This window comes from Callorhinus ursinus, unplaced genomic scaffold (genome assembly GCF_003265705.2).
Source record: "Callorhinus ursinus isolate GAN/ISIS: 27379988/994484 unplaced genomic scaffold, GSC_fseal_2.0 scaffold3, whole genome shotgun sequence".
Lineage (NCBI taxonomy): Eukaryota > Metazoa > Chordata > Mammalia > Carnivora > Otariidae > Callorhinus > Callorhinus ursinus.
In genome coordinates this window covers 68,452,976-68,478,618 of record NW_027397065.1, presented here as the reverse complement: position 1 = coordinate 68,478,618, position 25,643 = coordinate 68,452,976, and the positions used below count along the sequence as shown (strand labels likewise).

Genomic DNA, 25,643 nt, shown 5'->3' with positions numbered 1-25,643 from the left:
CTGTAGCCCCAGAGCCTAGAACAATGCCCGATACACAGAGGGTACTCACTATATATTTGCTAAAATAATGAATGAAAACACATTTGTTTTTAAAAAAGAGGTTTTGCCTTTATTAATAAGAAACAAGTGATATTCAGTTTAAAATAACATTTTTTAAAAATGTCATGTCTTTTAATGTAATGTTAGCCCTTTACTGCAGGGACCACTTCAAGCTGATGAAAGCTATGAAGACTCCTCATCTTGCTCCCCACCCCCTCCCAACCTTCCCCGCCCATCCCCACACACATAACATCAAATACAATTTCAGGAGGTTCTGAGACTTCCAAGTCTGTCTTTAAACTTCTTAAAGCGTCCACTGACCCCAGGGTTAGAGTATCTGATTTAAAGTGTCATCTGGCTTAGAATCATGATTTCTCCCCCTATTCTAACGATTCAAAGAATGTATGTGACTCAAATATGTCTTTCCCCACTCCCACTAGCCAGTTAAACATTAAAGGGATCCCTTCTTCAAAGGATTCACTGCTTAGCGAGGGGTAAGTTCAGTGTTTGCAGTTGAGAAGACGATAAACATCCAGATGAAAGCTGAAAAATCTAGTTAATAATCCAGAGATTTCCAAAAGTACAGATGTTAATAGAGTGTTGCCCAAATATCTGGTGAGGTGAATTTTTCACTTGTCAGCTGAAGTCTTGTGTCACCATCTCAGACAGATAGAAAAACAGGATCTATTCCACATAGAAGATGTTTTAATTTTATTGTTTAAAGAACAAAATAAAAGGGAGTATGCACATCCACCAAAGTGAAGTTTTCCATTAAATAGAAGAGAAAGCAAACACTTTGTAATAAAGACCATCCAGCTAAAAACAGCATATTAGATCGGTAAAACAACAATAGCGATGTGACTTTGTGTTTTATTTCAACAGGCACACTTCATTCACTGTCTGTAGGAAAACTAGGCTAGATCTCGATGGGCAACAGTCACAGTTATTAAGCAAGTAAATACGCCACCACTTCCGTGCCCTCCTTTATTTCTTTATGTCTTCAGTCTCATCTGGCTCTTTCTCTTGATGCTCTCTTTCCCACCTCATTTCTTTTAACTCTTGTCTGTACTTCCGTTCAATGAACCGCTTCTGATGGGCCATCTGGGGAAAGTTATCTGACACGAGGAGATACATTTTATACTCAATAAAGGGTAGCCTCTGGTGCAAAGAACGATGCAAACTAAACACACACACATTCACAAGAAACAGCTGTATGTTCTAAGGCAAGAGGCAAACAACTGCTCGGTGTCTTCCCTCAGTCTTTTGTCATTCAAAAACCCACTGGTAGTCTGCACCAGCACCCTGATGTTAGATTGCGATTATCTGATGGGAACTTGAGTATTAAAAGGCACCAAAACACATAAGAATGTTAAAACACAGATGTGTGGTTTCAGAATGGTTCCAGGTAGGTAGGTGTTTTAACAGGGTTCTCCCAGTAAGAAGTGATTGTCAGGGAGAGATACAGAATGTAGTCCGATGGACTTGTGTATTTTTGCAAAGCTCAAACCAAAAACTCCAAACAAATAATGGTATTATCACACCATTAGTTCCAAGAATTAAATTTTCTGAAATGAGGAAAAAGATTCGATGGACAGAAGCGTTAAGTCATTATTTCTGATCATTCTGTTTTTATAGTTTACCATGAGATACCCAGTGCTATGTCAGCAACAGCAACACAGGTAGAGTATTTTTATTTGGTTAAAGGAAACATGTCACTCAATGGTATAGTTTAAGCTACATTCAGGTTGATATTTGACCCTGTGCAAGAATGTTAGACACAGTGGAAATCCTGGTTAAGATCTAAACATTTTATGACTCAGTTGTCATTTGTGGCATATACCAAGTACAGAGACGGAGTAAGAAATCAAGGATGGAACAATAACAAGAGTCATTTATACACTTAGTCATCAAGCACATACTTCAACAGCAAACGTCACAGAGGGATGCATGCGTGTATGAGAGCCACCCAAGTTACCCGGTAACACAGAGGGAAAAGGACACTCTCCTCCCTAACCAGGTTGTTGTATACAAGAGTTCCTACTTCATATTTAAAAATATGAAGACTCAGAGATGTGAGAGAGCATGGCATGTTTGGGGAAGAACACGTTTGTTTTTTGTTAAGACTGAAGCACAATAAAAGTGGATATAAATATATAGCAAATTCCTAAATTATTCCCCTTCTTTTTATATAGTGTCCCATCCTCCCCCCAGGTGAGAGAAGGGACAGGAACAGGGTGGTAGGAAAAGCATCTGAGAGGCAGGCGGTGAATCAGTAAAGACCTTGTATATCTGAGTCACTGATTTTATACAGAAGAGATACATAATGACATCTGTACAAATAAAACAGGAACAAAATCCTATTCCCTCAATGATTATCAAGTTGACCTTACGTATTGTATAAAACAGAGGTTTCAAGTATTCTAGGTACTTTTTAAAAAAATAAGTCAAATCCAAAACAGCTAGCTATAAAGCAAGTTTCTACAAAATGAACCCTACTTCCTCAGTAAATTCTATTCTAAAACCTAGTTTGCATTAAAAAAAATCCCAGCACTCAGATCTAACCACTGATAAACTTTTAGAATGTATCCTCATAGTTTCCTATGAAGTTATGCTACACACACACACACATACACAGTATAAATGTGTATACACTATATGAACATAGGAATACTCCATCATTCCCACACCCACCCTTACTTTGGGAGAGAACAGCATAGGTAGGTTTTTATGGGTACTTTTTAAAACATTCTAGTGTAAGTAGTCTCCTGTATCATTAGTCTTCAAAAATACTGCTGTAATGATTGGAATATATTACAGCATTTGGATAAAGCAAGACTTGGTCAACTACTGCCCACCACCTGTTTTTGTAAATAGGGTTTTACTGGAACACAGACACACCCACTCACCTGCATACTATTCATTCCTGCCCGCTACGTTGGCAGCAGAGTTGACTAACTGACACAGAGACTGCATGGGCCTCAAAGCTTAACATATTTACTACCTGGTCCTTTACAGAAGATGTTTGCCGACCCCTGGGTTATAGTATCATTTATTTAAGCATTTCCCTACTGTTAATCATGCAGTTTGATTTGCTTATGTATTTTTTGGCTATTATAAATCAAGTTGTCATTATTATCATGGCATGTGAACTTGAGCTCATAACTCCTTAGGCTTGATTCCTAGAAATGAAGTCTCCGGATCAAAGAATATGGACTTCTTTAAGGACCAGATACAGACCAAACTGCCTTCCAGCAGGTTAAACGATTCACTCCTGCCAGTAGGTATGTGGAGGTCAGTCTCCAAACAGGCCATCTCTCCAGGACTGTTTTATCATTAAAAAGCAAACAAAAAAAAGCTTTGGGCCCAAAGAGAACCTTTGCAATTTTACAGGTAGAAAATGGAATCTCACTTTCATTTCAGTATGTTCTTGTGCATTTGTAAATAACGAATGAAAAGATTCCCCAACAGAGTTAACTTAAAACTTTCAGTGAAGATTCCGTGGACCCAGGAACCTGGAAATACCAGTTACTGCCCCCAATTTGTCCTCCCTCCTCCCACCCCAGGAAGCCACAGGTCTGCTGATTTCCACTTGGTTCCTGCCCTCTTGCCTTCCCTGGAGAGAATCCTGGGCCTCCTGACTTTTAGCTTCTCGCCCTTTGCTCCATCCCACAGTTAGCCAGTATGCAGAGCACAATGGGCTTGCGCTGTGGTGTTTTGCTCAGACTCTGCTGTACAGCACAGCAGACCTCAGAAGAAAAATTCTTCAACTTACAAAAGACTATGCAGTTTCCTACCTGGCCGATTATGTAATTCCAGTGTTTCCCACCCAGCCATCCCACTCTTGGGACTCTATCCCACAGAACCAAAAGGACCAATATATAAACATTTACTGTCAACAGTGATTAAAAAAAAAAAAAAAAACAGGAAGAGTGTCCACCAAAACTAAAAAAGCTGACTAGAATATGGCAAATCCACAGCATGAAATACTATGCAGCCATTAAGAAAGAATGAATTGGGGGCCGACAACAGAAAGATGCAGAAAAGTACGTAAATATCTCATCCTCATAAAACAACAGCCAAAAACTAAAAAGAAAAAACCTTCACCTGTATGTGATTTTAGAAGCATAGAGAAATACACAGAAAAAGATACACTGGGTTATTCACACGAGCTACCTGGGCTGAGTGGGACTCCATGCAGGAAAGGAAAATGAAAATCAAAAAGCATTCGGGAATACTTTTCAAAAAAATTATTAGCCCATTTTATACATATCTTATATTCTACTACACTCTATGCGGAGAGTAATTATGAAGTAAAAAAGATCACATTTTATCAGTACTTACCATTTTTATATCTCCCCATTTTCTTTCCATAAAACTCACATTATGAACATATAATTATAGAAAAAGGGATAGGCTTACATTTTTCCAGTGCATCCATTGCTGCTCCCATTTCCGCTTGCTGAATACTATTAAATAAAATAAAGGTAAGTTGCTGTTTAAAGATTTTTTTCACAAACACAAGCTATGGCCACACATTATTCAGGTGGATTTTCATGTCTGGTGCATAAAATTTTATCTGATTACTTCTGTCACATACTGAATCACACAAGTTAGGAATATACACAAGTCCATGCAGAAACATCATTTATTTGCACAAAGACTATTTATGTTATTTGTTCGACATTCTGAATGCTGTAATAAAATGCCTTCCATTTATATTAGGTCTGAAGGATTTCTTAAGTTTGAACATCCTTAGCATAAAGTTTAAAGAAGAAAAGAGTAAAAAAAACACATGCATGACAGACTTCCAGTCACTTCTCAGTTTAGGATATAAGTTAGAGGATCCAAAGAAAGAGGGTAACATACACCATTCTTTTTACCTGAGAGAAGATGTTAGCTAGCATTTCCAACAAAGCTCAAGTGAGTAGCGGTAAGAAGTCAATGTCCAATGCCTGTGTCACTCATGACGCATCCTATAAAATGCTTGCAGCAACACTGGATACCCTGTTGGGTAACTGATCCTGGATGGCCCTTACCTGCATACCAGGTAATGTGGTTTTCTCAAGGAAGCCTAAGCCCTTTATGGAAAGGCATCCCCACTGTCCAAGGCCCATCTCAAGTCTGGGGCTGGACTTGGTGGGGACATTAATGCTTAGGATTCACTTTGCTATTACCCTTGAACATTCTACACTCTGAGTTTAAAAAGACAGACTGCAGAGTTTGGAAATACCAAGTAGGGACTTCCCAGACACACAGGACGTTCATTCGAAGAAATTAAAAGGCTCTCTTCTCATACCTTGGTCCTTTCCCACAGCCTATTCTTTCTCCCTTGAAGTACACTGCCACAGTGTAGGTTCTAGCATGGGAGGGTCCTACAGTCTGCAGAGTCCTGAGAGGAAAAAAAAGCAACATTAATTATGGTAAGGTGCTATTTCACTCTTAGTGCTAACACTTAACTCTAAGAAAAACCAGGTACTTATCGCTTAGACAGAAAAAGGTAAAATAATAAGAAAATTAAAGGAGTAAGTTTATTTGCTATGCTGACAAATCTAGAGAGAGCTTTTAAAGTAGGAAATTTTAAAAATTCTACACTGGATTTTTATATATATTTTTCCCAAAGCATTATAAGTAGTATCTGAAGGCTAGCAGAGAAGTGTAAAGTGTTTTAAACAATTTTAAAAGTGTGTATACTCCAAGTATCCTAAAACTAACAAACTTGCAGCAGTGAAAAGTTAACCATTTCAGTCTATTCATTGTTCTTCAGTGCTAATCACATCCAAAAATGATAAGTATTTGGGCAAACACATCTCAAGCCACATCTGAATGGTTCTGTCCTTTATGAATTCTTTCCAATGCCTGGCATCTTATCGAAAAGATCAGAAAAAGTATTTAATTTCTGAAACATCTGAGATCATTTCAAAGGTACGCTGTGACGCCAAGTACACAACACAACTGCCAAACACCAAAACTCCAGGTACTCTGGATTTTAATTACATGGTGCGGATTTCTCATGCAGTAAAACCGATAACTTTATGGAAAAGGGAAATTAAAAGTAGGCAACAAAGATAATGGAACGAACACAGTAACCTTGAAAAAAAATATGCAAAACAACCCTATCATCTCGATAAAAAAGAACAAGCTCATCGTGTACTTGCATTTGGGGGATTTATGAGAAGGGAGCAGAGTCATTTCCGTTGTGCTCTATACACCCCGTGGGATGCAAGCACACGGCGGCCCCCTGAAGGGAGCACTTCGGGTAGTAATCACGCCTGTGCTATCAGAAGTTTATCATCCTCATTTCATTTACTGGACCTTAATTACCACTTTGATGAGGAAACACTTTGAGCCTTTCATGTAATACAGTTTGGATATTCATTATGCTTATTAGATACACATTAAAGTCCTATTTCTAAACATTTGGGGATTTCTCCCAATAAGTAAAGGAAACATTGTTTTGCAGTGACAGCTTCTTGGGACAATTTATAGTAGCTTGCTGTGGGTTGACTCAAACTTCTCTTGGCTTCAGTTCTCTTAGCGAAAAAACCTATAACGTGTTGTGACTATTAAACACATAAAGAAGGATTTAAAATTCCCAGCTGCCACTCTGGTGTTTTTCATTTTGAAGTTTGAGAAAGTCCACAGAGAGGGGCTTTTATTCCATATGGAACACTCACACAAATGTGTGTGCTTGCCACCACGTGTGTGCAGAGGTGTGCAGGGGTAAACAAGCATTTTAAACATCCTTAAAAACACATACCCAGATAATGCCTTGGGAGGCAATCCACCTATTTTGATAATCCTTTCCTTTTGTAATTCCTCTTTGAAAACACCTTCTGAATCAACAAAGGAGAGTCTCAAGATAATTACTCTACCTCGGAGTCAAATCTGCTGTTTTCATCAAAACTGGTATTCTGTGTGTAGTAGTGACCTGCATTCTTTTGGCATGAATGTTGGCTACCACTCAAAGGACAACGATTTGTCACTAAACATATTCAAAAGCCCACCGTAGTTTCTGATACACACTCTGAGAAGAAAAACCCCAAACGTGTGGGTAACACTGGGGCAGTGAAGAAGCGCCCTGCCTCCTGCAGTGGCTGCCTGAGGGGGCATGAAGCTGTCTGGCACCAGGGACAGAGGGCCAGCAGGCTTCAGACTGGAGTGGAGAGAGACACCCAAATACTCTCACAAACAGGCACAACCTTCTCATCGAGATGCCCAGCCCAGCGGAGCTTACGAGAAATAAGACAAACATAAAAAGCACAGATAATCAGAGGTGACCCACTTACTTAGAACGAAAAGACGGAGATGCCCAAAGAGATTACATGCTGAGCCCAGAGTCGGTGTCCAGGAGGCCACATCCAGACCCCTCGTCATGATTCCCCCCATGGTTCATCCTTCCTCCAGACCCCTGGAGCATGGACTCCCCCCTCAGTGACCCGACGCCTGCGGGAGCAAGTACTTACTTGTACAGAGGAATGTCGGGCTCCTTCCCTTCGGTCCTGAGTGTCAAGCAACACTGCTGAAGCTGGGACTTGGGGTCATTCCAATCCTGATTCAAAATAAACTCCTGTAGCAAGTCCCCAAGAAATATTTAGTAATGGGTCCTGGAATCACCAAGCATCAAGTATATGACCAATGTAAATTTTATATGAGCGTACTTTTAATCGTGGGAAGAAGCAAACATTCATGAAAGTGTGAACATATTCCAAATCCTTATCAATGTACAGCGCTGCAATAAATGCTGAAAAACAGAACATTTAAAAAATAAAGCCACAGTGCATTGCCATTTCCCAGGAAGAGTAAGAGATCAGACGTTTAAGGAACACTGTAAAGAGGTTTCCAACTCCCAGGCCCTCTTTATTTTTTAAAATTGTCCTATCTTTTTTCTTCAAACAAGAATTTCCCTTCCTCACTAACATTAGAGGCAACAGTACAGATGTGTGATTAAAATGCAAAAATCAAAAGAGTATAAAGACCAAACTACGTTCGGCTAAAAGCTAAATAAATAGTTAAATGGTACACAAAATGCAATTTATTGTACAGCAGGAAGAGAATGATATGTGGGAATACAACCACATTAACAACAAGTCAGAAGAAAACCTGAAGATCAGATAGGACAGTGGAATGAGCACATTCTTGCGGCCTGCCATTCTCCACACCAATCTTGAGAAGACTAGCCATCTACAAGGGTCTATGTTACATTTCACGTACAGAATTTCGTAGAGTCAATCTGCCCAACAGAGAAAAATTTAATACTGGGCTTAATGACAACATAACAATATATCAAACTTTGCATTAAGAAATGGTGACCCGAAAGATGACTTCATTAAAAGGCACTTTAACCAAGGAAACAAATGGTGAGTTTTTAAAAGAAGGTAATAAAAATAGCTTTTACTGAGCTTAAAAAACAAAACAAAACCCCAAAAAACCTGCCAGTGAAACTGATTACTCAACTTTGCTGTAATTTTAATCTTTAAGTTACTTTTCTTAATTGAAAAAGAGGTTCCTTTAAGTTCCTTAGCCAGACTGCCTTTGCATTTTGTAAATGAGCTGGTTTTGCATGGTAGACTTTAATATTTGTATATAATTCCAACTGTCAAAAATACCATAATATTTTTTTAAAAGTTCCAAAGCCCAGTGAATGGTCCACTTATTTTAAAGTAGTATCAAAAACAATAAAATTATGCATATAATCCTTTAGTTAGCCATAATAGGATTATTTTTAATGCTTCCAGACCATATCAGAAATTGCCAAAGATGACAACATTTGTCCGTAGAGCTTTGAGCTCATTCAAAACAACAGATAATAGTTTTAGTATTTAGCAAATAAACTAGCCTTCTTTCTTCTATGCCCCTGTATAAAGGCTGCTAGGTGGCAAGAAAAGCTATGAGTCACTCTTACCAATCTTCATATTCTGCTACTGTTTCCTACAAAGGATGTGATGGTTGAGCATTACGATGGAGGGGTGTAGAAGCAGGGATGGGGGCGGGTGATACCACTGAACACAGACTGAATATAAAATTCATTATTCGCATGTCTTAATGCCAAAATACTCTCCTTCTAAAAAACTTTAGAGAAAAGCATAAATAAAAATTAAAATAGAAAAGGTTTCTTTACTTACAACATAATAATGAGAAGTAAGATAAATGTGGGTGCATTTGATTTACATTCTGAATCTGCAGGTTAAGAGAAAAGCTCTACTCCTAAGACTCACATTCCAAAAGGTCTGCCAAGGTCTTGGTCCTAAGAGCCACCGGTCTCTTGGTCTTGTCGTTCGTGATGGCATACTCCTGCATGCCCAGCTCCTCCGCTACCTTGGCTTGAGTTCTGTTATTCACCAAAGAGCTTCGCAACAACTGGCCAGAAGGAATTGAGGCATGTTTAGAAACCATTTCACCAGGCGCCTGGGTGGCTCAGTAGGTTAAGCATCTGCCTTCGGCTCAGGTCATGATCCCAGGGTCCTGGGGCTGAGCTCTGCGTTGGGCTCCCTGCTCAGTGGGGAGCCTGCTTCTCCCTCTCCCACTCCCCCTACTTGTGCTGTCACTATCTTTGTCTCTCTCTCTCAAATAAATAAAATCTTAAGAAAAAAAGAAAGGAAGGAAGGAAGGAAGGAAGGAAGGAAGGAAGGAAGGAAGGAAGAAACCATTTCACTGTGATCTCTCCCACTCCACTGTTGGGCCCAAACAGACTGAGACCACATTACTAACTGGAACACCAAGGTAAGCAATGGTTTAAGTCCTCAACCACTACACACAGGCTGCTGTGACAAACTCCATATGCTTCTAGCTTCTCCTTAATAACTTACTCTGCTCCTGGATTTTACCTGTTATTTAAATAGTTTATTTAGTTGTTTAGTAGCAATGAGCCATGTTGGGGGGAGGGTACTATACTATAATTAAAGATCATAGTTTCCACTAACTATAATGCTACTAAGTGTAAGGAGCATTAACATTTTTAAAAATCAACCGTACTGTGGTATAAGTTACAGACAATAAAATGCACCCATTTCAAGTGTAGTTAAATGAGTTTTGACAACTTTCTACATTTCTTTTGCCCCCAAATAGTTCCATGTGCCCCTTTGCAATCAATCAATCTGATGCACCACCCACCAGGCAAACTCGACCTGCTTTCTGTCACTGTACATTAGTTTTAAAGGAGCATTATTAACAAGTCTAAATTTCAAGTTTCACAGCACTGATGCTAATTTTGATATTATAGGATTTGGGGAAGTAATGTTTTAGTAAACATTATTTAAAATATTTGAATTATTTATTTATATTTTTACTTTTATTACTTTAAAGACGGATACTATATATCCTGAAGTATAGTTTATCAGATTGGGACTCTTCACCTCTAATCAAATTAAAATGTAATTTTCATATTTCAACTTCAAGAATTCAAAACAAAAATTTCTAGTAGAAATTTCAGTCAGCAAAGAGTCCTCCAAGCACCATCCTAAGTAGTAACATTACACAGTGCATGAAAATTATACAACAAACCCATCGCAGAGGTGCCTGTCCAGCAAGCATGGTTTAGGAACGTGGTACTCAGGAACCACTGACTAGAGGAGTGAGGAGGAAGGCTAGGGGAAGCAGACAGATGCCAAGATGGACCAAGCCTAAGATTTCGGGGAATAACATACCTAAAACTAGAACTTTTCTTACAACAGCTCTAACAAATTCTTGGTCTCCTACAACAATCCCTTCCTGCTAAAGAACAGCCCTGACACCAGGGCCATGGAGCAGGAAGCAGCTGTGGGCTGCGCTGGTGTCAGACCTCCTGCCGTTCCACACTGCACTTTGTTTATTAGATGCAAGTTTTATGCTCTGTGGCTCCAGTGTCAACCGAGCTTATGAAAATCAAGATTTATTCTCAATGCCTGAGATTGCATCCTTGACAATAGATAAATAAGAAACAGTATGTTCTTAATTTGTCTGACAGTGATGCATGAAGCAGAAATACAACTTGATCTTCATAAGCCATGCTTGCTGTTGAGTTAAGACTATTATTCTTTGCTTGTCTCTGCTCTCTTCCTCCTCCTATTTCCCCCAACTCTATCTTTTTTCTCAATATAGTAAATGTTGCATTAAAATTAATATCCACAGAAAAGCTCAAAATTAAAAAGGCCTACCATATAACGTTAACAGAAGACCCAACCAATAGGAGCTTATCAGCCTAGTATCCTGTAATTACAGTAACTAAGCTGGGAGGGAGAGATCTTTTTTCATTTGGATTCCCAATGGGGAGACGGGGGGAGGCAGTTCTCAAAGTGGAGGCCGGGGCGGGGAATGGGAGGGCTATTTTGAGAATATGGTTATGCTGAGCAAGTTGGGCTCTCTCTGAGAGCGAGCTTCGGTGAGAAGACAGAACTCCAATTCAGGCTGCCTACATGGGGATGCCATGCCTCAAAATCAACAAGCTGGAAGTACACTCCATGAGCCCACACAACACACCATACACCACAGGTTACCAGGCCCTCGCGGCTGCCTTCCAGCATCAGGGCTCTTTTGTTAGTATTACACGGTAATGGTGATGGACAGAGGAGGAGGAAAGCACTGAGGATGCAAACAAATGCTTCCAGTTTTATTTAAGATCCACCCCGACAGGTCTTGAATCCGCAGGGTGACCAGCAGAAAGTGACCTTGAAGTCCTTGCCAAAACTCAGAGCCTGAACCAAAACCCAGGGGGGTAAGAAGGAAGCCATAAATCATCCATATTTATAGAGTCCATTTAAATTGAGAAGATGAATTGAAAAGAAGACCTTGCTCTTTACCTAAACAAGAGAGTCCGAATGGCAGTCCTTTAAATGACAGCTTCCACCCTCAGCCTTTGCTGAACTCTACTTCAGAAGGCATCACGCTGTTTGCCAGCAAGTGGGAGCAAGAGGGGGTCACACAGCAGAAAACCACGTGGAGTTACCGCAGTTCAGTGTAGCGGCTGTGGAGCCCAATTCTGCGCCAGGCACCGTGCTGACAGCGGACAGACCCCAAGACGATCGACAGCCCATGGCTGCTAATCTCCAAAGGAAGCCACACAAAGCGGCCATTGTGACGCACTGTGGTAGCTGCCGTGATGGCATGGAGGACACGGCCGGGCACGCAGGCGCCCCTTTCTACCCTAGCCTTCTTCTGGACAACCTGACCCCTGAGGAAAAACGGTTCCGAGGCTCGCTGACCTGGCTGGTACATCCAAATCATAAGGTGCTTCTGGATGTTGGTGCTCAGGCCTCTTACAAGAACCAAGGCATTAGTATTCCTGGGGATATAACTTGGACATATGCATTAAAAAAAAATTCATGTAGGTGTCTTCTGATGAACATAGAGTCAGAACTGAAAAAAAAAAGAGTCTGCCAGAAGGTTGGGTGCTACAGTCTGAGTGTTTGTGTGCCCCCCGCCACCCCGCTGCCACCAAATTTGTATGTTGAAATCCTCACCCCTAAAGATGATGGCATTAGGAGGTGGGGCCTTTGGAGTGATTAGGTCGTGAGGGTGGAGCCCTCAAGAGTGGGATCAATGCCCTTATAAGAGGCCTGAGAGAGAGCTCTAGCCCCTTCCACCCTGTGAAGGTACAATGAGAAGTCTGTGACCTCGGGCTCTCACCAGAACCCAACCAGACTGGCACTCTGATCCTGGGACTTCCAGCCTCCAGAACTGTGAGCAATATATTTCTATCGTTCCTAAGCCACCTAGTCTGTGGTATTTTGTTCTGGCAGCCTGAACAGACTAAGATAATGGGAAAGGGTTTTCCAGGAAGAAGGAACAGATTTGGCAAAACAAGGGGCCATGACACAGCAAGGTAATCACTGCGGGGGGACTGGAAGACAGGTCAGAGCAGAGTCAGTGGGAGCTGATGCAGGCAAGGCTGGCTGGTCTCTGGGCAGAGTCTTGCAGGTCATGTAAAGAAGTCTGTGCTTTCCTGTAGGGGAGAAGGAATTCCAAAAAGTGTCAACTGGGAGCAGTGGCAAGGTAATTTTTTGATTTTAGAAAGATCATTTTGATGGATGGATTTGAATGGGGCAAGACCTATATGGTTGGAAAACCTGCAGACATTGATGCTATCAATTATTATTTTACAAAGAGGAAATATCCGCTTTTTAAGTAGAATTCTAGAAAATGAGTATTAAGTATCCAATTGAGCTTGAGATAGTTATTAGACTGTTTTGCAAACAAAGCCTTGTGTTAGATGTGGTAGTGAAAGGCAAGAGATTTGGCACCAAGCTTCCTGGGTTCAAATTGTGGCCCTACCACTTCCTGGGTAAGTTACTAAATCTCTCTGAGGTTCAGTTTCCTCATCTATAAAATGGAGCAAGAGGTACCTACTTCATGGGGTTGTAATGTATTACGCTGCAATGCCTGACACATCATCAACACACATGAAATGTTAGTTGCTATTCTTCCCCGCAGTGGCATCATCATTATTAGGCAAGATGAGCTCACTCTCTGGTTACAAGAAAAGGGTTATAGGAAGTTCTAGGAATTCGTCTGGATTTTTCTTCAACACAGATGGTCTAGATACCAGTCCATGTACTGTCTTCAAAGTTTTCCATTTTACCAAGGGCTAGGCTGCCCTTCACAACTTTTTCTTTAACCCTCCCCACCCTTCAAAGACAAAATTATACTTGAAATCACCAGAAAAAATGCAGAAAGCTGTAGTCAGGACTCTCCGTGAAGCTGAGAAAAAGATGGCAGAGTCCCTGATGCAATGGCAGGACAAATATAAGTGTCACACATCTCCAATTCTGACTTTGAGAATCCAGGGTGTTTTCTACTATCTTGGCACAGCAGTCTCTCATGACTAAACTTAAATTTTAATAGGAAAAAGGTTTATTGGTTTAAAACAAACAAAGAAACATATTGGCATTCTTCCTTCAACTTCTCTATTCACTCTTGATTCCAAAGAGGAAGCCACAGCTGCAGGACGTGAGCAACCAAAGAGGGCCACCTAGTGTAAAGTAAGTAGACTGTGATTTATTATTTTAAGGGCTTTAATATGAGAGCATGGGGTGAAAGCAGAATATCGTATTAAGAGTGACAGCGATGTGCCACACAGGCCTGTTATACCAAGAGTGGTAACCAGATGGTCTCCGTTTCCTGTGCTAACTAAAGAAAAGGTGCACAAATGCTGGCAGGTGGGATGCAGATCGGATACAAAGAGCCAAATTATGTCAGTGACTGAGAAATTCTCAAACAGGAGGCTGTGGAACCTATCCTCTCAAAGAGATCTTGTAGATGAGATATGCGTTTGTCTAAATGATTTATGTTTAGTGCTGTCTGGAGGCAGCAGGGAGGGATTAGATCACTGGTTCTCAAACTTTTTATTTGTAATCCCTGCTTTCTCCTTATTCCAAATCATTCCTCTATAAACAAATATTTCTGCAAGTTCATCTCACTGATGCACACACAGGTGGGCACAGCGTGTTACACATAGTAGAGGCATAGGATTAACAACTATTTTTAGCTCTGTAGCACACGGTAAAGGCTAAGAAGGAGGAATGATACAGAGGAAAGAACGATATGCAGGTGTTAAAATTTGCAAGTGTGACAAGACAGGCATCCTGGTCTGAGCTAGTGCTCTTTGGGACCCTCTCACTACTTACCTAATCCCTACTGGGTAGGTTCTAGGTTCTACCCTAAAAATCAAGTACTTCAGTCTACAAAATCAACCTCAGTCATCCTAGAACAATTATCTATGCCTGATATTCCTTCCCAAGCAGGCCTTTCTGAATATCCAACTCATACAACACTACGTTTTTCCCTATTAGCGTTCAAAACTTCAAATCCATGATTTCATTTGTTCAACTGTCCTGTTCTCTGTAAAACAAGTGCACAAAGGGCTCAAAGCTAACTAATGCCTCCCAGTGTGAATTAATGTAGTTGTGTGTTCTTTAATCACAATAATGAATAATTGGCCACGCTCCCATACAAATGCAACTTAGTAAGTAATCCTCCACAAATTTTCAATTAATTTTAATCTTGAAACATTCATAAATAAGTTTTCAGCCTCCTTCTTCATACGTAAAACAACATGGCACTTCCCTCCAATGCCACTTCTACTTCCCTTTCTATACAACTTAATGCCGGCAAAACTCTTTCTTTTATTTATTTATAAAATATGTATTGAAAGCCTACCATATGGCTGGGCACAGAGTGATAAATAAAAACACGCTCTCACAGAACTTCTAGGTTAGTGGGTCAGGCAAACTGAAATAAGTGAGTACCAGGAAATAAAGGAACGTGGAATTTTGGGCAGTGGGGTGGTGGGGGGGGCGGGGAGGATCTGAAAAGTTTCTCCTTGCTTCCAGAAGTCAAGCCAGAACTGATGTCTAATGCAAGAGTAGGAGGGACCAGGCAGATGAGAGTAAGGGTTGGAAGCAGAATGTTGTCCAGGAACAAGAAGAGCACATGTAAAGCCTGGTGGCCGAAGGGGGCTTGGGGAAACATGCAACAGGGCAGTATAGAGGGGCACAACGAAAAGAAGAGCATACTGCACGAGGTGGGCAGGTGGGCAGGCCAGACCGGGCCAGACCTTCCTCTTCTTTAGTCACTATCCAAAGAATAAACAAAGAGCTGGACTGGGACAGAACAATCATTATTCAGCATATCTGCTGAGCACTGATACGCCAGGAATGCCAAGGACCCAGGGCACCAGGAATGAAGAAAACAGACAAAAACTCTTGCCCTCAAGGAATTTACACTCTGATGAGAGAAAACTGACAGTAAACAAGTAAAATACATAGTACGTGCTCAGGAGAAAATGGAAATGAGGTTCCCCTCTGGGGGAGGGGACCAGGGACAAGGGGAAGATGTCACAATTTAAGCAGGTAAGTTAAAGGCCTCACTGATAAGACAGCATTTGAACCCAGACCTGAGGGAGACAAAGATTTTGGCCACAGCATGTGCAAAGGCCCCGAGGCAAAGGCTTGCTTAGTGTCCTACCGGAATGGCACAGGATCCAATGCAAAGAGCCTAGGAGACAAAGACAGTGTCAGGGAGGCAGGTCATAGGGTCTAGGAGGCAACAACACTGTTATCCTTGAGACGGAATCTTTGGGAGGTTTTTCACAAAGGAGGGTTGTAATCTGACTTCCCTTTAAAAAGAGTCCCTCTAGATGATGTGCTTAACAAGACTGAGGGCTGGGGGGGGGGGGGGGGGGCGGCAGGCACGTGGGGTGGTATGGAGCAGTTGGGAGGCTATGGCTGTAATTCAGGGAAAAGATAATAGTAGCCTGGACCAGGGGAGTAACAGTGGAGCTTGTGAAAAGTAGTCACGTTCTGGACAGATTTTTAAGGCATAATCACTAGGATATGCTAGCAGCTAACACTATAACATGAAGCAAAGAGGACAGTTAAGGATGACTTTAAGGTTTTCAGCCTGAGCAACCATAAGAATGAAAAGATCCTTGCTGATATGGAGAACGCCTAGAGAAAAGCAGGTTTTGTTTTGGCCGTGTTAGGTTGGAGATGCCTAGCAGAAATCCAACCAGGGATTCCAGTATATCCTCTACCTGGGTATTCAAGTGTATCTGGACATATAAAGACACGAGTCTGGAGTCAGGGCAAGAAGTACAGGCGGAAGACACGCATGAGGAAGTGGTGTGTAGAAGTCCTCAGAGCCATGAGATCACTCCCAGAAAGGAGGTCAAGAGAAAAGAGAAGAGGTCTGAGAACGGGGGTGCTCCAATACTTAGTGGTTGGGGAGATGAGAGGAATAACCAGAGTGGACTGAAGATGAAGGGCGAGTACGGTCACAGAAGCTCTGCTGTGAAAACACACCCCCAGCCGCCCCATGAAAATGCATCGTCGGATCAGGGAGGAGTGAACAGAGGAAGACTGGTTAGGAAGCTACGACCCAGTCAACAGGCCTGAAACCCGGGCCGACCGGAGGGTCTCTGCCCGGACACTGTCCACTGCAGGAGAGTACAGAACTGCACAGGCCAGTTTTGCAAACAGTAGCATACAGCTCGGGGAAATCAGAAAACGCTGAGTTGCCTAGTGCTTGGTACAAACACAACCTGAAGATCGTATCCTGTGCAAATTAATAAACGCCACCCCTTCTAACGGGGTTTGTTTCTCAAGCATATTCCTGTAACCGGAGACGCAGAAGCTACTACAGCGGTCCAGGTGACCCAGGCTGGTTGAGAGGATTTAGGTGATGAAAACGAGGTGTTTACTCAAGAAGTAACAATGTCAGGACATGTGAATAGTCTAGAATATAGGGCCGTGGGTGGAGGGAGGAATCAAAGATGACTCCTGGGTTTCTGACCTGCAACACAGGACGGCGGCCGCACCACTGCCACTCAATTACTCAGGGAACGCTGGGAGAGAAGCGGCTGCTGGAAGACTCTAGGTTCGGTCTTGGCCATGGGGAGATGCCGAGGGGGCAGCTACTTACTGGAGCTCAGGAAGAAATGGGACTGAAGAGGTCCGTGTGGACGTCCCTGTGGCTAGAGTAAAACCAACAGTGTGTACGTGGAAAAGACTGCCGAGGAGGGGCTCTCATGACAAGAGACAAGGGCCTAGAGGGGAGCCTTTCAGACACGTGACAGAAGCTGACAGAAACTGACAGAAGCTGATAGAAGCTGACAGCAGCCAATGAAGGACAGTGTTTCAAGAAGGAGGGAGGGAGCAACCATGCCAGCACCGACAAGAGTTCATAGCTTTTAAAATATGTACTCAGTGGATGACAGATCATCTTTGTTTTACCAGCAGATCTGTCAGTCCTATTGATTTCTACCAAAGCTTTCTGTGAATATAGTTAATAAAACCATCATATCGTAATTTTGTCATTTACCATCTTTCTAATAAGCTATTCAAAAATTCTCTAATTTTAAGACAACAAGGCTGATAAATACATTTTGGATCAAACTACAGCTATGGCACTGAAGCAGTTTTGGAAAGAACACAAAACTAGAATCTTTAGCATAGTCCTGGTTTTCCCTTTATCTAGACCAAGATGGGAAGCAGTAAACTTGTTGATCTAGAACGTTCCACATCTACAAAATCCTAGAGTTCACAATTAGTTTTGCAGGAATACAGGGGTAAATGTGTGTATTTAGTCACACATTTTCACCAGTGGCCTCTATATGGCCAAAAAAATGAATTACTCTTTCAAGCCACTTGGCTTGGTTTGGCCATTTCTCAGACCAACCAGATACTCTGACAGCGATGAAATCTATTCCCTAGTGGAAGATACTGAACAAGCATTTATTGATTCCCTAACACACAGCAAGATACTAGACACTAGTTTATTTTTGGTAAATACTCCTATGTTCTTAAGAATTTAATATTAATTCAAGAGGAAATACTCCCCGGTCCATCCAAAAATAGTTAACTTTAAATGGTAATCAAACTGTTAACTTTAAATTTAAAAGAATAGTATTACTGATTTCCCATATAATAGTATGGGGCATGGTAAGAACACAATACTCATTGAGTGAGCGAATAAAAGAATCACATTTTGTTAGGCTTAGAAATTTCACTGAAAAATTACATCTAAACATGGTCAAGTCACCATATTCTCCTTAATTCCAATATTTGTGTCTCACATAAACTATTTCCAGGGTTCACAGATGCAGAGGTAAGATCCAATTCTATTCAAAGTAAAACTATGCATAAAAATCGTGGAGATGCAAAGTGTGAAAGACTTATTATTTGCTTCAAGTATAATACAAAAGGAAGGCTGCACTAACAAAATATCTTAGAGCACACTACCATTTTTCTTGGCCCAGAAAGTATTTGCTTTCTCAATGCCCAACTCTAGAGGGTCTTCTCAAAGGTTATTCTTAGGCCTTGAGAGATCATCATGACTGGCTTCCAGATATGCTTTGTTCACCATTCTGGCTATATTATTGATCAGTTTCAGAGTACAAACAGTATGCAACAAATAGAAAAGCTCAATACAATCTTATAAAATGAAACAAAAGTGAGAGAAATGGGGACTATTTCACTTTGTTCATAAATCAAACCTTGTCTTTCTAAGTCCCTTTCAACTCTGCCCTGGATCCAGCCAAACTGATTTCCTACTGTCTCTCTATCTTCTGGTTTTTCATGTTATGCCTTTGTTTCAGCAGGCCCAATGTGTGGCATATCTTTGCATAGAAATTTCTTCCCATTAATCCTAGTGGCCAAATCCTACTCACCTTTAAAGGCTCAAACATCATCATATCCATGAAGCCTTCTTGGAAATCCACAGCTAAAAGAAATCTTATCTTTTTCTAAACAGCACAAGTGCATCAGTTTACCTATGCCTCTTCATAATATTTCACATGGTTCTCTCCTGTACTTAGTTACAATTACTTACTACTTTTCACAGTGTACATGTATTGTATGCATGCACACATAACACATACACATACATACTATATATATGTATATATATACATAGAGAGAGAGTATTTGTAGCTATTTACTTACATTTTTCATTTCTGCTAATAGTTTTTTAAACTCCTTATGGATAGGTGTCAACTAATATTTGCTCTTCCCATGAAACCTAGCTCAAGTCGATGTCTTGCACAGAGTATGTAATCATTAAATGAAGGGAGTTCATAAAACAAGTTATTCTCATATACTGCTTTGTATACAATTTGCATAATGAAATGAACAAAACCATATGATATGCTAAAGTCAAGAACTAAGTAATTAATTACATAAATATATATTTAGCTACTCTAATCTTCACTCTATTATATAGCAATCTTACCGGAAGGAATGATTTAACACAAACTCACAGTTAAGTGTCCTTCATGATGATCTGGGAAATGAATAAATAAGTACTCGGTGGCTACCAGTTGCATTATGGAGTCACCTAGGAATTCCATCCTCTGATTGTGGCCTCTGGAAAAAACAACATCAATGCAAAGAGATCAATAAGCATTTGTATATTAAAAAAAAAAAAGAAGCAGAATTTTTAAAAAGGCACGGTTTTAGAAGGCAATGTGTTCACCTTGCTTTAAAACACAAAACTAAATACAATCCCCTAAGGCCCCTCAACTGAGAAGAGACCTGAGTCAATACAGATTGAGTTTCGAAGAAGAGTACAGGGACCACTATCTAAGGATTAAGTAACTGGTAAAGGAAGACTGATAAATAGTGCCTGGTCAGAAGTTAAGGAGTATCAGTTGAAACATAAAGTATAGATAACACTCTCACACAGAGAAAACAAAGCAAAATGGTCCAGGAATTTTCTTTGTTAAATCTTTACTTCTTTATTGAAATATACACTCTATCATTCAAATCTGGAATCCAGTTTAAGGACACTAAAAAAAAAAAAAAAAAAAAAAAAACTGACAAGAATCTTAAATCTCTACACTTTAAAGAGAGCTGTGAATATTTGATTTGGAGGAGAGAAGCCAAGAACTAAATAAAGAACAACAGGCAAAGAAATAACATTTTGGTTATTTTCCTAATTATTATATTAGCTCATCTCCAAATCATTCATCTAGAGCTAGGATGGAGAGCCAATTTCAGCCCACGGTCTGTTTTTGCAACTTTAACTGGGACAGAGCCATGCCCATTCATTTACATTTTCTCTGTGGCTGCTTTTAGGCTACTAGAGCAGAGTCGAATCACTGCAACAGAGACCACATGGCCTGTAAAGCCTAAAATACTTAATATCTGTTCCTTTACAGATAAAATTTTTACTTCCTTCATGCTTCTCTTACACTTTATGAAGAAATAAGATGCATGACAATGAAACCAAAAATACTGGATTGGAACCTAGCCCCTGATCCACACCAGTGTCTGGCTACTCACCCATCTCATGATGTGACTTTCCTAGAAATATGTTTGAAATCCCAATTCCTTTGAAAGGCACGCAGCAAAAGTTCGGGACTGCCTGTCTAAATGGTCACACTGGGATTGCATGGTTAAATCTAACTTACAGGGTCAGATGGTTAAATCCCACAGTTCTCAAAGTGAATGCTCTTGCCAGAAGTCGAACATGAGTAAAAATTACTCCAATTGCTTCTTCAAACTCAGTAAGTTTCTGCAGAACTGGAGAAGTCTCAATAAGTTGTCGATCAGTATTCGGCTCTTGTAGCTGCAGGAAAAGAACAAAAAATAAATAAAAATCACATGCAGTTTTTGGTTACAAGAGTAATTATCAACTCTAGGATAATGTTTTGTAAAATTCCTTCTCCCATGGGCAGAAATATCTGAAATGCCAATAAAACACGGAAGCTTCTTTCTCATCCCTTAGAATGGCAAACAAACCTAATATTTAAAGAAGGCTCAAATAATATTTTCCAATCTTCTATCAAGTTTCAAGGCCAAGTACTGTACACAGATAGTTGAAAATCCCACGTATTATACTAACTCTCCAAGGAAGAGGCAAAGTGAAGAACTGCTGGTGGAGAATACGTATATCTAGTAATGCAGTGGTTCTCAAACTTTCACATTCATCAGAACCCTTATAGGGCCTATTACATCCAAATGGCTGGGCCCTACTCCCAGGGTTTCTGATTCAGTATATCTGGAGTAAGGACTGAGAATCTGCCTGTCAGACAAGTTCCTGGAAGAGGCAGATGCTGCTGGTATGGAGACTAACCTTTGAGAACCACCCCATTAGGGGAATATGACCTCTGTGTGTCTTCTAGGGACCAGCCTATTTTGGCAAATGAACATGATTAAAGCTGGATTTAGCTTACACTGGAGACTACTGTACCACCAGGCAGGTGCTCCACAAAACAATAAGTCTTGAACAACTCAATGCAACAGTGAGAGCATACAGCAAATACGAGAAGAGTAATTAAAGTGAACATTTTCAACAACTCTGGACAATTTCATACTAATGTTTCTAAAGTTCTTTGAATTAATGCCATTTATTACTGTAAAGCCTCTCATAAGAGTTCAGCCACTCGTGCTTCTTACATATGTATAATGTACGTATACATACATGCACATATAAAAATATGTATGAGAATATATATGTATACATATATGTCTCCAGGGAAAACAGAAATAAAAGGAAAGAATACAAAGAGTTTTTAAACCAACTGGGAAAAAGTGTCACCACCTACAGATCTTTTAAATACCAAAATCTTGAGTAAAAAGTCATCACACTGTACTAAAATTTTAATTTACAATACGTTTTAAGCAATCTGAGTCAAAGCCCTCAATTTCCAAGATCTAAATTGGGTTACAATTTAGCAATGTTAATTTTGTATTTATTCTTTTTACTAAGCACACACTTGCTTCCATATTATTTTCTCTATAATAGCAGCCAGGGAGGTACACTAGAAACAACATATTAAGCTTTGACTATCACTTTTTTGGAGGAGAGAGGGCAACACACCACAACCACACAAGTATTCCTCTGGCCTTATGAGGGAAGGAAGGTGACCCCCAGTGCTCCCCCCACCCCACCCCAAAGCACAAATGCAACACATGGGTTCATTTTACTATTTGTTCCAAAGTTTTCCAGTTCTGCTTGACACCCCAGCTTAAGGTCATAATGTCACTGAAGGGAATAAAAGTTGATAAAAGCAGGAGGGAAAAATAGACAAACTAAAGTAACGGGACTACCCGGAACTATAAAGCTCACTGCAGACAGGAAGGTCGCACTTACTTGCAGTGGGTGGAGAGGATAATTGAGCCAGACTTCGCGCAGGTCCTGGAAAATAGAATGATGCCTTTAATGCTCCAGGGAGCCATTTAACACACTCTGGAGTACTAAATAAAATGCCATTATTTGAAATAGCGAACTATTTCAGATGCTGACTCCACTTATTGCAAATTCAATAGTGCTAGCAAACTAATTTTTTTTTTAAGTGTATTCACCATTCAAACTGCCTGTAGTGACTCTAATTAGCCTATTAAGCTGGGGAGGAAAAGAGCCACCTCCACCCCCAGAAGTCAAAGATACCTTCTAAAACTCAGTTACACATTTGCTTAACCTAATACACGGGATTGAGTCGCTGTTTTAATCATATTTTTTAGTTTACCATTCCCCAGAAATGTGCATCAGCTCTGCCTTTTGTAATTAAAACTCATCTCAGATGTCTTTTATTTTAGGCACTCATTCATTAGCATTTGAGCTGCTTTAAGATGGGGTGGAAAACATCCAAATCTAGTTCCTAAACTCTCAGATCTATAAGACCGCACTTTTACCGCAGGTCACTAGAAATGTTTCCTTGAAATATGGAAATGAGTGAATTTTATGGAGAAGCCCAGTACCTTATTTTATCCACTGAGCTAAATCTAGAGGCAGTTATAATTAGAACTTCCTCAGGATTACAGTGTTTTTCCTTCAGTTTTAGACTCTAGGGAGCCTCTGACTGAATCTACTTCCTGGCCTTGATGTTAGGTTTTTCAAACAAATAAAAGATTTTTAAAAAAAGAGGGAAAAAATATTTTTTTAAATTTGTGGGGGAGAAGTCTAAGAATATCTATTATCACTGTGACACACATGATGACAAAATGAAATAAAATACCCAATATTTTTGGAAAACTTGCAACCCACTTAGAGGGTTTGGGGGTTTTTTTTGGCCAATATTAAGAAAAAAAATATCAAACTGTTCTTTTAAGGCTTTAGAGAGCTTCTCTTAACCAATTCAATAACCTTTTCCTTGCATTCTCTGTAGCATGAATTACGCTGAATGTCATTCGCTTCTTGCAACTTTCTCATGTTCTCTCATGCTTTTTTCCTTCGCAAAGCAGTGAGCCCAGTGCTGGGACACAGAAGACGCTACTACTAATATTGGTCATATCAACAGTAACAGTAAACAGCCATCTCTTCCAACCAACTCCAATCTCCAAAATTCAAAATTCTCAGCAACTTGATTCTTCTTTCTCCCTTCTCCTATGTTTTTCACTCAGTGACACTGTGATTTCTCCTTAGATGTCTTACATATATAACCGCTTAACCCCTCACGACTAGATTATTTCAATTGCCTCCATTTCCTTTCTTCTACCCTACTCAGAGATTAGGTTCTGCCACACCTTGATGCCAGAGAAAATATCCTGTAAAAAATCCAGATTGGAACCCCAACTCTAGCATTTATTAGCTCCAGGCAAAACCTCTACCTTCAGTGTGTTCTGGAAAATGTTCATTGACCGTTGACATTTATTAATGCAACTTTTTATCCCTTATTTTATTTCTTTCATCATGATAAGTGTACTCTTTAATCCCCATCACTCCCCCCACCTCCCCTCTGGTAACCCTCAGTTTGTTCTCTATAGTTGAGAGTCTGTTTCTTGGTTTGTCTTTCTTTTTATTTTCCTTTGCTCACTTGTTTTGTTTCTTAAATTCCACATATGAGTGACAGATTAGATGGTATCTGTTTTTCTCAAACTGACCTATTTTGCTTAGCCTCCTATCTCTGGTTCCATCTACATTGCTGTAAATGGCAAGATTTCATTCTTTTTAATGGCTAAATAATATGCCTCTGTGTGTGTGTGTGTGTGTGTGTGTGTGTGTGTGTGTGTGTGTGTATTCTTTATCCACTCATCTGTCGATGGACACTTGGGCTGCTTCCATGGTTTGGCTAATGTAAAGAATGCTGCAACAAACACAGGGATGCATGTCTCCTTTAGAATTAGTGTTTTTGTATTTTGGGGGTAAATCCCCAGGAGTGTGATTACTGGATCATAGGGTAGATCTATTTTTAACTTTCTGAGGACCCTCCATACTGTTTTTCACAGTAGCTGTGCCAGTTTGCATTCCCAACAACAGTGCACGAGGGTTCTTTTTTCTGCTCATCCTTGCCAACACTTGTTGTTTAGCAACATATCTTTGTTGAATACATACTATGTATTAGCTTACTTAGACAAATGAGATACCATTCCTGTCCTCAAAGAAGCATAGTGGGGAAAAATGAAGGTAAGTATAATTTAATGAACTGAGAGAGGTTCTATAATAGCGATATGTACTAAATGCAAGGAAAACTCTGCTTGGGCGGTGTGAGATAAAGCTTCAAAGAAGAGGTAACTTTTCAGATGTACCCTGAAGAACATGAGGCATCTGGCAAATCAGCAGGGGGAGGGAATCAAAAGGAGAGCACCATAAATGCACAAGTAGTGTGTCTCAGAGAACACAGGCACAAACAGTTAACTCCTAAGAGGCAGAACACAGAGGATTTCAGGGCAGTGAAAATACCCTACATGATATTATAATGGATACATGGCATCACACATTTGTCCAAGTCCACAGAATGTACAAGGTAAACTCTGGACTTTGAGTGATGATATAGGTTCATCAATTGTAATAAATGTACCGCTCTGATGGGTGATGTTGATAAAATGGGAGAGGCTGTGAATGTGTGGAGGCAAGGGGTATATGAGAAATTTTTACTCTGAATCAGGCTATTAACCTAAAACTGCTCTAAAAAAATCAAGTCTTAAAAAATTTTTTAATTAAAAAAGGGAATTCCTAGAATGGCACAAAGGGGAAGTGAGAAGATGGGAGACAAAAAATAGACGGGAGTCAGATTATGAAAACCATTAAATGCTCTGTTATATAATACAGACTCTGGCAGATAGTAAAAAAATCAAAGACCATAATCAAATCTGTGCATTAAAAAGAAGACAACACTAAATGTAGTACGAATGAGAGACGGAGTTGTGGCGAATCACAACCAGTTCAGTATTTCATGTGGGAGATGAGGAGGG

General features: G+C 40.2%; 1 protein-coding gene across 6 annotated transcripts in view; it reads right to left on the bottom strand.

The window, feature by feature from the left end:
* Positions 1–742: 742 nt before the first annotated feature.
* The window catches only part of DROSHA (drosha ribonuclease III), a 119,847-nt gene continuing 94,946 nt past the window's right edge, over positions 743–25,643 (bottom strand). For all 6 annotated transcript variants that reach the window (XM_025867440.2, XM_025867442.2, XM_025867443.2 and 3 more), the window contains 9 exons: positions 22,603–22,647; positions 20,918–21,075; positions 19,766–19,871; positions 9,255–9,396; positions 7,698–7,780; positions 7,503–7,606; positions 5,336–5,428; positions 4,459–4,505; positions 743–1,154 (listed from right to left, as the gene is read on the bottom strand). In XM_025867440.2, the coding sequence (XP_025723225.1) occupies positions 1,024–1,154; positions 4,459–4,505; positions 5,336–5,428; positions 7,503–7,606; positions 7,698–7,780; positions 9,255–9,396; positions 19,766–19,871; positions 20,918–21,075; positions 22,603–22,647 (909 nt within the window). In that variant the 3' untranslated portion in view covers positions 743–1,023. The remainder of the gene's footprint in view (positions 1,155–4,458; positions 4,506–5,335; positions 5,429–7,502; positions 7,607–7,697; positions 7,781–9,254; positions 9,397–19,765; positions 19,872–20,917; positions 21,076–22,602; positions 22,648–25,643) is intronic.